A 15,170-nucleotide genomic window follows, 5' to 3' on the forward strand; every position below is an offset into this window, starting at 1 on the left:
TCTTCTGTCCTGTACCGATCAGTCTAGTAGCATCTTGGTGCAAATGTTTAAAAACACATTTGGATCAGGACTGATTATATGCACAATAAAATATCAAGTCTGTTTTTTTTATTTTTAGACCTGATCCATCTGAGAGGGAAGAAAACAGGGGAGTTTGTGTGCTTTTATTTTTTTTTTTTAGATCAGAGAGAAGACTAAGATAAGTGGTGTTACAGGGAAAATATTAACAGAACAAATACAAGGAAATCAAACAGCTCTGCGTGCTGTTACTATAGAATGCTCTTTTGTACACGTTCCAAGATGTTGCATAGGTGTACAGATGCAGCTGTATTTTATAGATAATCCGGCCATACTTGTTGTATGTGGTATGAAGTACTCGCTGGTAAGGCTGATTATAAGCTTTACAAAATGCTTCTGACTCCTGATGTTTTCACATCTTAGTAGTCATCTGAATATTTTGAACTGGAATAATCTGTTCTTGTTCTTTCCCAAATGTAAGATCTTATACCGTAACAGATCTGATCTGTTGGGGGGAATTATTTTTCCAAAGCACGCTCTGTTAGTTACTCTTGATTTATAGAAGTAGAGAGGGCTAGAAGTAATCAGTCCATTAAGCTATTAAAAAATTTCAAAATACACAGAATTATTATGTACACAATCATGTATCATTAACTGCTGTCAACTAGCTCACTGTGAGTGTCACCATGATGTCACTGGACCGCTTGCCTGCAATAGGAGCATGAGATCAGGTTCTTGGCAGCTAAAGAGCTGCCTGAGGAAGATGAACATGTGGTCTGGCAGGTACGTGAGGCAATGCACTGACTCCTGTGGAGGGGCTACTGCTGGTCTGCACTGTCCAGCTACAAGTGGACTGTACTCGCTGGACCAGAACATTCATTAAAAGAAAGCAAAGGACAGATTATCTGATGCCCTCAGCCAACTCTATATTATTAATTATACTATGGTAGCACCTAAAGACTTCATTGGAAAGGTACTACACTGTAAATACCTTTTTTCTCAAATTAATCTGATGTTTAACTGACCCTAGTAACATCCCCATGAACACATATTTACACATGCGTACTTCTTCAGTCTACTTGCCGCCTCTAAATTCACCTTAGTCTAGAAGACAGATCCTTATTCTTGGAGTATGTTAAATTGATACATTACCTATTCAATTCTGTGGGATCCCACCCCATAACTTGCAAATGTTTTTAATAATGAAATAATCTGCATAGGCAAATTAAGCCCTTTTTATTAGAGCTTCTTTGTGAAAAACAGCATTTCAGAAACAAGATCATGCGGTCCATCAGTAGGATCTTTGTTTATGAGCAACTAATTATCTTCAAAAAGAAACCACTAACAAGAAATTTATAGAATTTGTTCTAAATGCAAACTTTAAAAATTCTTTGGTAATAAGAAAAAAAGGGATAGCACCATTTCCCACACAAACATACAGCAATCAGAATCATTAGAAACCTGTATACTTTATTCATTAAAAGAAATTGCCTGAGTTTGTATGATTTCATTAGCAATTAAGAAAATGCTATGGTGAATTTTTTCACTCCAAGTGTTTTTCTTTATTCAGGAGCTTAAAACTGCCCCCAAAATAAGAAAAATAATCTTCTGAACAGAAATATTTAATGTTTGTTATAAATCTGTACAATAACTCTAATTGGTAGAAAGGGGGCTTAAAATGAGAAAAAAGGAAAACCTTTTTGTTAACTGACTGTAAAAAAAAAAAAAATTTTCTGCTATGTAAAGACATGAAATGCTATGTCATGTTGTATTCTTAAACATAGCCGTAGTATGTTACTAGTTCTCAGTGGGTAATTATAAATTGATGCACTACAAAAATAAAAAAAGAGGTTGAAAAAGATTAGATTTATCTCAAAAATCCACTGCCAGAATCAAGTTTAGTCATTTATAAAATACAGATGGCTTTTCTCTTCTCCCCAGTTTCCTATCAAGATGGGTCTTTACTGGCCCTAGGCCAGCTCAGGAAGGACATTCACTTTCAGCTTACAGTTGTTATTGTTGACAACAAACAAAGCATAACTGAAGGATTTTGGGCAGCTCTCCAACACAATCCCATCTGTTAACTCACCTAGTTAAATTTTGTATTCTTACCTTGAACAGAATCCATTTTAGCTTTAATTAACATTCTTAATCTTGCCACCTCTTGTCTTTTTAGTTCATCCAGCCGTGTTCTCACATGGTGGCTTACTAAATCAAGCTCTCTGCTTAGTTTTCCACTCTGTCAAAAAACAAAAGTTATGTATAAAAACTAGAAGAAAGTAGCCTTTAGGATTCCCATTAGACATGAGCTGCAAGACAGCATACTAGTGGCAGTCTTTGGCAATAGCGTAGTCCACATTGTAAGAATCTCAACATTTTTTCAAAGAGCAGATTCAAAAAATTTTAAGCCTAGGGTTATAGAAACAGAGAGGAATCCTAAAAGCTTTCTGAAAAGAGAATTTCTAAGTATCTTGCTCCTCCAAACAGCAAAAGCATGACCTTGAAGCAGCAATACCTAGTAAAGTTTAAGCAGCGACAAATTTCTTGATCAAATGTTCTCGAATTAGTTCAAAAGAACTGGGAGATGCACACAAAGTGCTGTGTTCTTCATCCACTTCATGACGGATGTAAGACTTGAGAGAAGGTACAAGCACAGCAACAGACACCAATGTGTATTGCAAGAATATTTATCAGGATCTGGAAATGGATAGTAACCTTCGAGGATTACACTAGATGTAGCATAGAAGAAAAAGGAGCCAAAAGCTGCCAACGGCAATATGAGGGATTAAAGGAAATGCAAAAGGCAGGATCTCCTCTTTAAGTCTATCACTTTAGACTGTTTCCTACCTGTCCCTTGCTGAATTTCTAGCTCATAAAGGGCAATGCAGAACAGCCACCACCTAGAGCCAGGAACTAAAGTAGAAAAGACAAGAATGTGGTGAGGTTTTGGAGAGAGTGCTGTGTGAACTGGCACAGAAGAAAGGACAGCAGCGGAGAAAGCCAGAGGTCTACTTTATTCACATATACACTGACTTTACCTCTAGCACAACTCCTCAATTTCCCCAGACTTTAAAATCTGACTTTCTTGGGACACACTATCTTAATCTCAGAAGGTAGATATACCTCTATGTTCAAAACAGTGTTCCAAATGACTCAGCAGGCAACAGCGAGTGAGAGCTACGCTTGCAGCCATTTTGATGTACGTGAAGGTTTACCTACCTGCATGGAGTCTGAAACTGGCTTTTTAGTAGATATGCAAAGGCAGAAACTATGCATTCAAGTATACATTGTTGGTTTGGTTTTTTGTTTTTGTTTTTGTGGGTTTTTTTTATGCTATGGGATATTCTTTAATGAACAGAAGTTCTGCTGTCCCTTGACTAAAGACAAAGATCTAGTAAGAGTTAAATACCTAAGTAAGTAAAAATGAGAGGAAATTTAAGATCACAAAAATTGAGAGGAGTATGAAGAAAGAAAAGGAAGAAAGAATACAATATACATGGCTCATGATTATGGATTTACTTAACCTTAATTTAACACTTTTTTTTTTTTTTTGTACCTACCTTTATTTCCTCTATGTCAGCAGTCTGGAGTTTCTCCCTGAAATGCTTATCTGTTTCCAAGACATCTATTACTTGCCTGAGATATTCATCATAATAAAGTCCTGTATCCTTCAAAAAAAGAATGTGAACTTGAGAAAAGAATATACTATCAAACATTTTGTTTAAATACAGTGATTAAATTGAAATTCAAATCTCAGCAACACAGGCATTATACTCTCTTACATATCTTCGGTTTTTCTGATTTGCATCATTGCCCTATAACAACTTATTCTTATGATTCATTTGTTTCAGCAACTGACAAGGAAGAGGAGAAAAGTGTTTAGGAATCCATGTCATACGCAAACATCTGTCATGTTAATATAGTTTGGTTGTTTTTTTTTTTGGTTTGTTTTGGTTTTTTTTGTTAAAGAGTGCAATTCATTCATTACTGTTCTATTTGAAACACTGAACTGGAATCACTGAATGGAATTTCCTAAGCCACCACTCAATCACTTGAAAGAAGTCTCTTTGGAACAGTAAGCAGTTCTTCCTACTGTAAGCTGGAGAATTCCTTCCATGTGTCACCTCACCTTTAGCAGCTCATGGAAAAAAAAAATAAAAGAGAACAAATTTACAAGGAACCTCACCATAGTAGACGGTAGACTGTATGACAGTACTGGCTAATATTAGTTTCCTTCCTGCAAGTAACTCCAGTAGAGAACATCTAAATTTCAGGAACGGAGTTTGCTATAGCCAGATTACTAACAATTAGGAAAAAATACTTAATTAGATAAATTTCATTACACTTACTGGATTTTCGACCTTCTCTCCTTCTACGTGGCCCTCTCCTTTAACTTTTGTCTTATCTATGTCTATAGGTACAGCTTCCAAGGCCATTAGGAGACATGTCATCAGCACAATGCACTGTTGGGGCAGGACAGATAGCCACTTCATCTGAAATGAGACCAAGTCACAAAAATTAAGATAAATGATGATCATACTGTACCGATTAGAATTTTTTGATGTTTCTACAGATACGTATAATAACGCACTTCCCACATGTTCTGCTGCTCTCAAGGAACACTAAAACTCAAAGAATTAAATACAGCTTTAATTTTTAAAGGCCATTATTACACAAGCAGATTTCCTTAGATTATTTTACAGTTGTGTGGCAAACCTAAGTTGTACTGTGAATGGCGAGAGGTCTTTAACATGTTGAGGTACTATCAATGGCTCCGCAGAACAGGTGGGAACACCCAGTGTTCATACACTTGTTTAGGATGGCCAAGTCTTGCATCACTAATACTGCTGTTCCTACTCTGATCATGTCTTTGCTGAAGTTATTGGCAAACTCCTAAAAATAATCATGGACACTGAATCAGATCTTAGTGTAGTAATGCTAGTAGTTTTTATGTTTCAGCAATGGAGTAGTTTGCCTCATTTGGAGTCAAGATCCCCTCCAAAATTTATTTGCAGAAAAAATATTTTACAATCCATGTTATATCCATATTTCAAGTTGACAGAGATTCCTGAAAAAAAGTGTTCACACTACCTGAAATTGTTGCTGAGGCTGGGTCTTTATTAAGCCAGTCTCCCCTAGACTTTCTTTGGTGTCTTATATGGGACTAACTTGCACATAGTTTGATGAGCACCAAGCTCTGTCTTCTCCCCCTCTATCAAATTTGGTTGAAAATAGTTCATTCAGAAACTGATAAGATGGAACACTTAAACAGTGTGAGTACAGGAAATCCAGCATAAAAAAGTAATGATGGTAATCCAGCATCTGACAGCAAAGTCAGGTTCTTGAGACAATTCAGCCTACAACAGTCCACAGTCTTTGGATATTCTATAAAAAGCTTGAGCAAACTCCAATGTTACGTTAGTTATACAAATCACCTCCTTGAAAGTGAAAGTTAACAGTCAAATACTGTCTAAAATTAGCTTAGATATGTCAAAGAAAAAGACATTAATATTAAAGAAATGTGCAGTCAAACAAATCAAAAGTATACCTGCTACAAGGAGAATTTCTGTACAAGTGATTTAACTAGTCATTCAAGTAATTCTATCAAAAATACTTAAGTCCACCAACAGCAAATCTTTTTGGGGGGTGGTGGAGGGGGATGACAAACTGCAATTACGGTGACAGTGCCAGGTTTCCTGACTACATGCTCTGGTACTCGACAGTGAAGCGTTACTTTTGCTTGAATTAAGCTGCCCCTTTACTGAGGCAATAAATAAATACTGTGTTCAGTTTTGGGCCCCTCACTACAAGAAGTACATTGAGGTGCTGGACCGTGTCCAGACAAGGGCAATGAAGCTGGTGAAGGGTCTAGAGAACAGGTCATATGAAGAGTGGCTGAGGGAACTGGGGTTGTTTAGTCTGGAGAAGAGGAGGCTGAGGGGAGACCTTATTGCTCTCTACAACTACCTGAAAGGAGGGTGTAGGGAGGTGGGGGTCAGTCTCTTCTCCCCAGTAACAAGCGATAGGATGAGAGGAAATGGCCTCAAGCTGCGCCAGGGGAGGTTTAAGTTGGATATTAGGAAAAACTTCTTCACCGAAAGGGCAGTCAGGCACTGGACCAGGCTGCCCAGGGAAGTGGTTGAGTCCCCATCCCTGGAGGTATTTAAAAGACGGGTAGACGTGGTGCTTAGGGACATGGTTTAGTGGTGGACGTGGCAGCGCTAGGTTAATAACTGGACTTGATAATCTTAAAGGTCTCTTCCAACCTAAATGATTCTATGATTCTAAATGTAAATAATGGTACGTACTTAATATTAAGCATTGTTAACACTCTTTATTCATAGAAGTATTATGTAAAAGAAAGTACTCTTATTAAGAAAAAAAATGAGAAATGCATATGAGATATGCAGAGATATTTTTTTTTTTGTTGGGGATGAGGGAATAGCTGGAGATAAAAATATATCCACCTATCCATCTTTTGTTTTATATGTCAAAGGCTCAAGAATGACAAGAATTCTGTTTTTTCTTAATCACATCTTCAGCAAAAAGAGCCTAAATGGATTCTGCTCAGTTATAGCAAATACCTGTTACTTTAATTTAAAAAATTACTAATATCTGATCATTACCAGATGGGATAGCAGGAGCTATTATTGCTGCCATATTGAGCATATTAGACTCAATGTCAGCACTACTGTCAGATCCGCAACAGCAAGTCTGATTAGCTTTGCCTAGGTCATTCCTTTAAAACAAGTAAGCACACAAACAGACAAGAAAAACCCAAACCCAGATTGATTTGCTGGAACTAGTAAGTTAATTTCTACACTTCTACACAAGTTATTGGCTTGCACTGACTTACAGAGCTGATGAGTGGAGTTAGTTATTCACTATCACTTTTAAAAATGCCAAAGTTCCAATAAGTCAGATGTTTTTAATGACAGAATATTGTTGGATAAATGCTGTGCCTAGGTTTGCAATTTCAACAGGATTTAATCACAGGCAATGATAATAACTAACAAATACTAGGTTTTCAAGTCTCCTAATCTTGATGTAGATGCCAAGACTGAAAATTTTAGAGTACTAACTGGATGACTTCTATAAACCAAATCACCAAGGTAAGGCACTTGCCCAGAAGCTTCCCTTCCTGTCCTCGTACTGGATCTTCAGGCCAGGCTAGGTTACTAGGGCAGATCAACAATGCAGCTGGGAAGTCCTGAACCAGAGCTATCAGTTGAGTTTGTATCTGTTAGCGGCACAGCTCATTTTACGTATCAGTGGCATAGATAACATTAGTAAGTCTATATGTGATGCAGGCCATCAGTTCTTTTAGCTGGCAGACAACCATCACCCTACTGTCACTTAATTTTATCTGTCTTGCATGGACAAGATCCCCTAATTTTGTCATCTTTTTTCCAAAAGTAGATTGCCATGTCTGGTGTTAGAGTCATTCTTTGGACATTGTTGCCTGTTATTTTATCCTTACCAAGGCATTTCGATATACCTGTCAACAAACGAACACAGCTAGATCACCATGTAGGCTTGAATACAACAAATGGAAAGTGGAAATAGCTTAAGCTAAGCAGCACGTTGGACAGAAATAGAAAATAATGTTTCTGTAACAGACTACCTATAACATGACCAGTCCTCAACATATTTATAATTCAATATGCTTCCTCAGGAGCATTACGACACCTCTGCTCCATAAGAGCAAAGGGCCCCTCTAGCCCTGGATCCTGTCTGCAGTGACAGATGCTTACGGAAGGACGTGAGAACAGAGTGATACTCACTGTCACTTCTAGACTGCCTCAGCCAAAGATTTTTGGCCTTTCTTACAGTCAGGTTGTACCTTTTCTTTACTCCAATGGATTTTTATTTCAGTACTTTATTCAATTGATTTTTGAACCATAAAAAGTTTGTATCATTTATAACACCCTATGGCACGTAGTTCCACAGAAAACACATGTTGTGTGAACCATGTCTGCTCTGAACCTGTCATTCATTTACCTCATTCAATGACCCCTTAAATTCTTGTATTGGAAGAGATGTAAACAATTTATTCTTAATTACCATTTCCATATTATAGCTCCCCAACAGTGACCATACACCAGTCCTCGCTCTTCTAGCCTAAACAGTGCTAGCTTACCTACTGATTCCTTTTACAGAAGCTTTTCCAGACCTTTGATCATGCTTGTTAGTCTTCCCTGAATCTTTTCCAGTCCTTTAATATCCCATTTGAAATAGAAGAACCTTGGGAGGCCTAGGCTATGCTATAGATTTTATCAGAGCATTGTTTCTTAACAAGAAAGGTTTATAAATTCTATAGGTAGGACTGAGAATATTTGCAAGGTGGTGGTTCACTTCCACAGATTGAGATACAGTTGTGAGGAAGCCATGGCACTTTCCAGATGAAAGAATCAGCAAAGAAAGTAAAAGTAAGGCAAATACTTAATTCAGTATCTGTCAACTAAATGTATTTAAAAAATGAATAGGAGAGAACTGAACTGAACAAAATCTACTTTGAAAGATTCTGGATGAACAGCCTGGGCAATAACTTCTCTAAACACAGAGCATCACAGTCAAAAAAATTTACAGGTAAAACAAAAATCTACCTTGCTGAAATTGTAGCAGAGTATGAATGGGGCAGTCTAGTAAACTGGTAAGTGAAAGACCATAAGTATGCAATGGATATAAAACAAAACTAATAAAAACCAAAAGACTCATAAAGTATATAAGTATAATAAGTATACTCTCAGTATTTTTAGAAATGTTTTAAGAGGTTATGTATGTTTGAAGTATTCATTTAAAGAAACTGTAGCTTCTGATGATGCTAAAAATTTGGACCCCAAGAAATGGATAAATATTTTCCTGACTGAAATATTTTCATATATACAAAATTCTAGAAAAAGTAATTTAATGTTATCATAAGCCACGCTAGTTAGGTACGGTGTGTAAAAAGTGTTTTTGAAAAATTATATGTCACTATTATTTGAGCATGCTCATTTCACGTAAGACCAACAGGTCATGTAGTGAGCTGAACCATGGCAGAGAAGCCAGAAACTCAAGTGCTAGCCATACTTATGACATTGATTCATTCTCTGCCTATGGCAAGTACTAAAGCCAACACTTTCAATGATGACACCTGGTCTTTGATCCATTTTAAAGACATAAATAATCTTTTTAAAGCTGCTGACCTACAACTTCTAGTAACATGAATAATTGTGGAGAAGGGGATTGTCCCTTTAGGCCGAAGTGGAGCACACCATTAAATTTTTAGGACTTTCCTTTGCTACTCAGGAAAACTGATACATAAAATGTCCACGATGAACTGAAGCAACTGAGGTGTAAGCAAACATGTTGGTCTGCCAAACCTCGTATGAGGGAGCACTAATCTCCAGCAGATTGGGGATGGGCAACGGGAGCCATGTCATCTTAAACTACCTCTGCAGTTGTCTGCAAAGCTTATCTATCAAAAGCCCTAATCAAACTAAGTGCCATTGGGTCCGCTGACTTTCTGTGGGATTTGTGCTCATGGGCAATTTGGGTTCCCTTGGAAATACCAACCTTTGTAATTACACGCTGTCATACATAATGGGAAGGACTGGATGATACCACAGTATGTTCTTCACATCTCTTTGATGTAATAAGCTGCTCTGAAAAGAAGGCTATCTACTGCCCATCAGGCAATTTGCTTTCAGGTTGTGCATAGGGTGTTTTCATTGTAGCCCTTTTGATAAAACAGGCCAAAAAATCCACAAGTACAAGGAAGAATTAAAAGCAGAGAAGACCAAAATGAATAAGCAAAAAACATCTCTATCATTGCAGCTGACTTTGTAGACTATTATGCTTAACACAGGACTTCCAGCAGTATTTTGAGTAACCTAATTGTTTACACAATCTGTGTTATAACAAGTAAATTGGAAATATTAGAAATTTATTAGAATAAAAAATAATTACCTAGTGAAGACAGAGTTACTGTATTTAGGTATCTATCAGTCCAAGACTATAGTCATCAAAATTCCCTCAATAAAAGCAGGTGACTAAGACATGCGTCAGCCTTTAGAGTGTGACAGTCACAACTGAGTCACTGAGCACATTCTACTCTGACACGTATTAGAAGACAGAAACCAGGCCCATTGCAAATTCTAACATCAATCAGCTGCAAGAAAAAACTCAGCATGATTCGCAAATTCAGCAACTAGAGGGAGGAGTGACAAGAGGCAGGATGAGAGGAAAACTGGGGTTCCAGATTTTGTTCCACTAAACACTTTACTATTAAGAGTTCACCCCACTCTCACCCAGTTACCAGCTACCTTCAACAGTTCCCGACTTTTGAGAAACCCATTCCTGGGTGCCCACTCCTTCCCAGGCACTTTAGGATGAATCTATGTGTCTGACCCAGGGATGTGGTTTCTTCTGCAAGGACTAGGAGCCACCAAGTCAACAGACAATCACAGTGCTGCAGAAGAGGAGGAGTGTCAATTTGATCATTATCATCAGTGGTACATAATGCACAGCATACATCCTTGTGCCCTGCCATGGGTGTGTCGCTTGAGCCTATTATTATTGCTATTCTTCCTACTGCTATATAGTTTAATAGAAATATAAATTGTCATCAATCTGCCCAGCTGACTGGTTACTTCCTTAAAGACAGATGGATAGAGCTAATGTTACAATTGTCATTGGAAATTAAGTCATTTTAGTCAAAGACATGTAGCCCACCTAGATGAAAAAGTAGCACAAGTCTAACCTGCTTGTATCAGAAATCAATCTCATCTTTCCTAGAGGGATAAACAAACATTTCTACTTGTAATACATAAAGACAACTAATCATAAAAGTAGTGCTCTAGAACTGACAAATATCGTAGTTTATAAACAAAGCCAATATCCTAAGCTTTCAGGGAAAACGAAAAATAAAAACCTCTCTGAGTATAAAGTATTTTTAAAAAACAGAGCGAGAGCTAAAAGAATGAGATGGTCAGCAGAAAACAGAGCCACCAATGTACTTGCATGAACAGAAAAATACAATTGGAAAAGCAAAGAAGCAGGCTGTCTGCCAGCAACCTTGATCTTGATCCCACTAAAGTTAATCACAAATTCCTATCAACTTCAGTGGAACAGGATTGGACATTTGAATTATAAAGAGCTATGGGCTTTGAAAGGTACCTACAAAATGCAGCTTCTAAAGTTTGTTCTAGCAACATTAACACAAGCAGCTAAACATGGCATTAGCACACCTATTTTACACAACTGCCAGGTGTTTATAATATAAACCTGAAAATTTACTTTTCATTAATTTAACAGCTATTGCCCAGAAAACAGCATAATTCTGGTACTGATGTCTCCATCACCTCCCTACCAAAGCAAATATTTTCAAAGAAGTAACACCTAACATCAAATTTTCTAAAATTGAGATAGGCAAAAACATACAGTGATACCAGTGTATCGTATGTAGTGTCTGCACATGTAGAAGCTCAGCAGATGATTATTAGTTAAGACATAAGTTAAGTTATATAAGTTAAGACAGCACAACACTGTAAATGTCATATTGCACATTTGCATTTGCCAAACCCATGCGTACCATGGTGGGCAATGTAAACATAAATCCAGACTTATAGAATACACAAATAAGCCTACCTAGTCATAAAATTTCACGTACACCTGTTGTATCTGATATGGCAGTAATTAAACCTGTGTGAGATACAGTACAGACATGCAGGATGATAGCAATATTCTCTATAGTTATGACTATACTGTGACTTCCTATTTTAATGCTGTACATTGGAGAAGTAAACGATCTTCATATGCAGTGCTGAACTTAAAAAAAAAAACAAAACAAACCAGGAAAGAGAGAAAATAGATCTACTGATCTTCATCTTTCTAAGAATATTCTAACCTCAGTACCAGAACAAGAATATTACAAATATATCTGAACTATGTACAGTACTCATTCAGGAGTTTGAGCTAGCCATCTAGCATCTTGAACCTGTTTTCACCTCTCTGACACACTGATACGTGTCCATATATCACAGTTTCAATAGAGAATGTTTAATTCCATGGATTTTCCCATTTCTTTAAAAATTATTTGCAAAGATATAAGTGGATTACCTCATAAAATCTTAAAAAAATACATTAAATGTTTGACATGAGGCAGAAACAGATTATTCTTCTGCCATATTTTCTGTCTGGGAACACCTGAAATATCAGTGTTAGTTCCTCCCTGTTCTTTCAGGAGGGCTTGCTGCACAGACACTGTAAGATATCATACCTTAACTAACGATGAAAGTCAATGAATCTATAAGTAATGCATGTTCTTCGCAATGTTAGTCCAATGAGTTAACCTGGTATTAGCACAGCTAGAATGTGGCAACAATTTTGAGAAGCAAGTGCAAAAACCTCTTTCAGCTCAAGACGCTAAGCTAAACCTCTGGTTGTGGTGAAGATGTCTTTTCACTAGGTCACTAGTCCTCTAGATATAGATTTCTCATTGAAGACAAGCAGAAAACGACAGGAAAAGGGAAATGGCTACAATCTGCAATAGTTTTCCCTTTACAAGTTATCTTTCAAAGTACAGAAACACCAGCATACTTTTCTTCCCAAATGAGAATTCATCCTTTTAAAAGTTAATATGCAAGCATCATTTTCCTTCTCTCCTCTTTCAGCAAATGTCCCACCCACATAAGGAGCAACAGTTTTCCTTTCATTATCCTTCAAGCATTTTTTCTCTTCTGTCAAAGCTGTCCATTAACCCCATGATTCAGATGTCGCTTCTTTTTTTTCTAGCCAATATCCAACAGGTTTCAACCTGGACATGCTGTCCTAATCTTTTGCTAGAGTACATCCCACTCAGTTCTCTGCACCAGGAGGCATACCTTATTTTTTCAAGAAGCACTTTAATACTGTACATAAATACAGTTTTATATAAAACAGTATTATTTAAGTACATAAAGGCAGCAGAATCCTTTCCTCTCTTCCTGTTTACTTTGCTTAAATTCTTTTCTTTTGATTTGTATTTGTTACATTTTTCTCACTGCACTTTATCTGCTTCGTTCTCTTTACAGTTAAAAGTTGGCTGATGAGACAGCTTCTTTTTTCAGATTCTCAGAAAAGACAGCATGCCTCAACTGTGTGTAGTACAACATTTGCTGAAAGAACCTTTTTTAAAAAAATACACTTCAGCTGTTTTATTAAATGAGTCACCCAAATGCTGGGGGATACTATAGAGTAACACAACGCATGAATGCTCAAGTGGGAAAGAAGCAAGTACTATTTACAACACAACTGTATGTCCAGAAATAAAGATGGCATTGAAGCGAAACATACGGCCTGCTGCTACATGTGCTTAGCTCTACATAAGTGAATTTTGAAAAGACAACTATTTTTTCTTCTTGTCGCAATGTTAATCGTTCATTATTTAAAAACCTGTGTGCACACACACAAATACACATACATATTTATATACTACCTGCCTCCAAGGAACTTCCCTATCATTGTTTCAGAAAAATAAATATCAGTGTCTACAAAGCTATCTTACTACCTGAAGAATGCGGAAATATTAGTCTTGTTTTTAAAAGGAACTTGCATGATTTTATCAATTCTTTTCAATAAAGTTGGCTCAAAAAAAAGATTTATGAAACGAATACTCAAGCAAAAACTTGTACTGAATTCAATGCATACTTGATAAAACTCATCAACTTCAAAAGCATTTTTTTTAAAAAAATTTATCAGTACAAATATAGCTTCCTGTACTGTAAGTTCAGTTCCCATACAGAACAAAATACAACAGCAAACCTGGAATCTCACAAATTCATTTCGTATAAATCCAAACAGCAATTTTGCCAGTGCTGGCGTATAAAACAACCTAATTTCCAATATGCTACTACAGGCAACCGAAGTGTTTGCTCAAACCCTAATCTCAAATCAAAAAGTATTTCAATTATTCTACTAATATGCATTTTGCTCTAGTCAACAACAAATGATGATGCTAAAGTAAACCTTGAATGCCCCAGGACTTCAAGGTACTTTTTTTTCCCTTTGGAAAGAAAATACAAAATAGCTAACAAGAATACATTTAGATCTAATGATATGGAGCCAGATTTAAAAATATTTAGGCACTCAATGATAGCTGCCTAATGAGATTTACTCCCATAATTTCTTAATTCCCATTGATTTCTACTTACTTAGTAATCCAAATATGCTGTTGAAATTAACATGAATTTTGCCTCTGATGTCATTCAATTTGGATTAAGTACCTGGCCATGTTTTTAGCTACATACAAGCACAGCCCTATCCAGAAGGCTTGTGTCTACTATGTGTCTAACAGGAACCTCAGAGAGATTTTTTCTGCTTACTGAGCAATCAAATAGACAAGAGCACAATACCTCACTAGATAAACACCTTTGTTGTACAGGAGTTCAAATCACGGCAACACTGATATGGACTTTTAACTTAACAGTAAAGGATTTTATCTTTCTTTTGTAAAGCACATTTGTTTAGTCAGTTTATCACTAGAAGCATGGGTCAATATTTCCACACCTCTGACATTTGAGTCAATATAATAATTTTTTACATTTTTTATTATCTCAGAGAACTACCGCTCTCCCCTTTTATGATTACAATTTAAGCTATGTACGTATCACTTGTGGCCAGCTTTTGACACAAAACCTTAACTTGGCTTATACGAATGAAAAGTTTATGTTCAGCAATACTACCATTACTACACAGCCAAGGTATGGAAACTTCTCAGTCTTATTAAAAAATAATCCTTTTTGTTGTTCTTCCTTAGTTTTTATTTGCTTGATTGGGTTTTCTGAATATAATTTCACATATCAAATAATGATCTGTCAAGCCGTATTATAGCATCAAGTCACAAGCAAATTTACATCAGATGCCTACATTAGGTGCCTTTGCATCCCATAGCTAATGGAAGTTTTAAGCAGACCCAATGAGCAATATTAACTTATAATTTTGTTTCCCCCTTTTTTTGGTCTATGTTAACTATCTTGGCTAGAAGTGAATGAGATTCACAATGTTCTACTACAACACATTTTTTTTAAAGATAGACTTAAGGTATTACTTTTTTTAATAGAATTATCTTTTTTATTCTAAAATAAAATACTGCCACTGTCCAAAAGATTACATTAGTGAGTAGAAGGGAA

General features: G+C 36.5%; 1 protein-coding gene across 1 annotated transcript in view; it reads right to left on the reverse strand.

The window, feature by feature from the left end:
- NUCB2 (nucleobindin 2) overlaps positions 1–15,170 on the reverse strand; it is a 28,932-nt gene that overhangs the window by 12,132 nt on the left and 1,630 nt on the right. The window contains exons 2-4 of the mRNA XM_082318795.1: positions 4,368–4,511; positions 3,579–3,686; positions 2,131–2,257 (exon numbers count right to left, since the gene is read on the reverse strand). Of these exons, the coding sequence (XP_082174921.1) occupies positions 2,131–2,257; positions 3,579–3,686; positions 4,368–4,511 (379 nt within the window). The remainder of the gene's footprint in view (positions 1–2,130; positions 2,258–3,578; positions 3,687–4,367; positions 4,512–15,170) is intronic.

Source organism: Platalea leucorodia (assembly GCF_965183815.1).
Source record: "Platalea leucorodia genome assembly, chromosome: 7".
NCBI lineage: Eukaryota > Metazoa > Chordata > Aves > Pelecaniformes > Threskiornithidae > Platalea > Platalea leucorodia.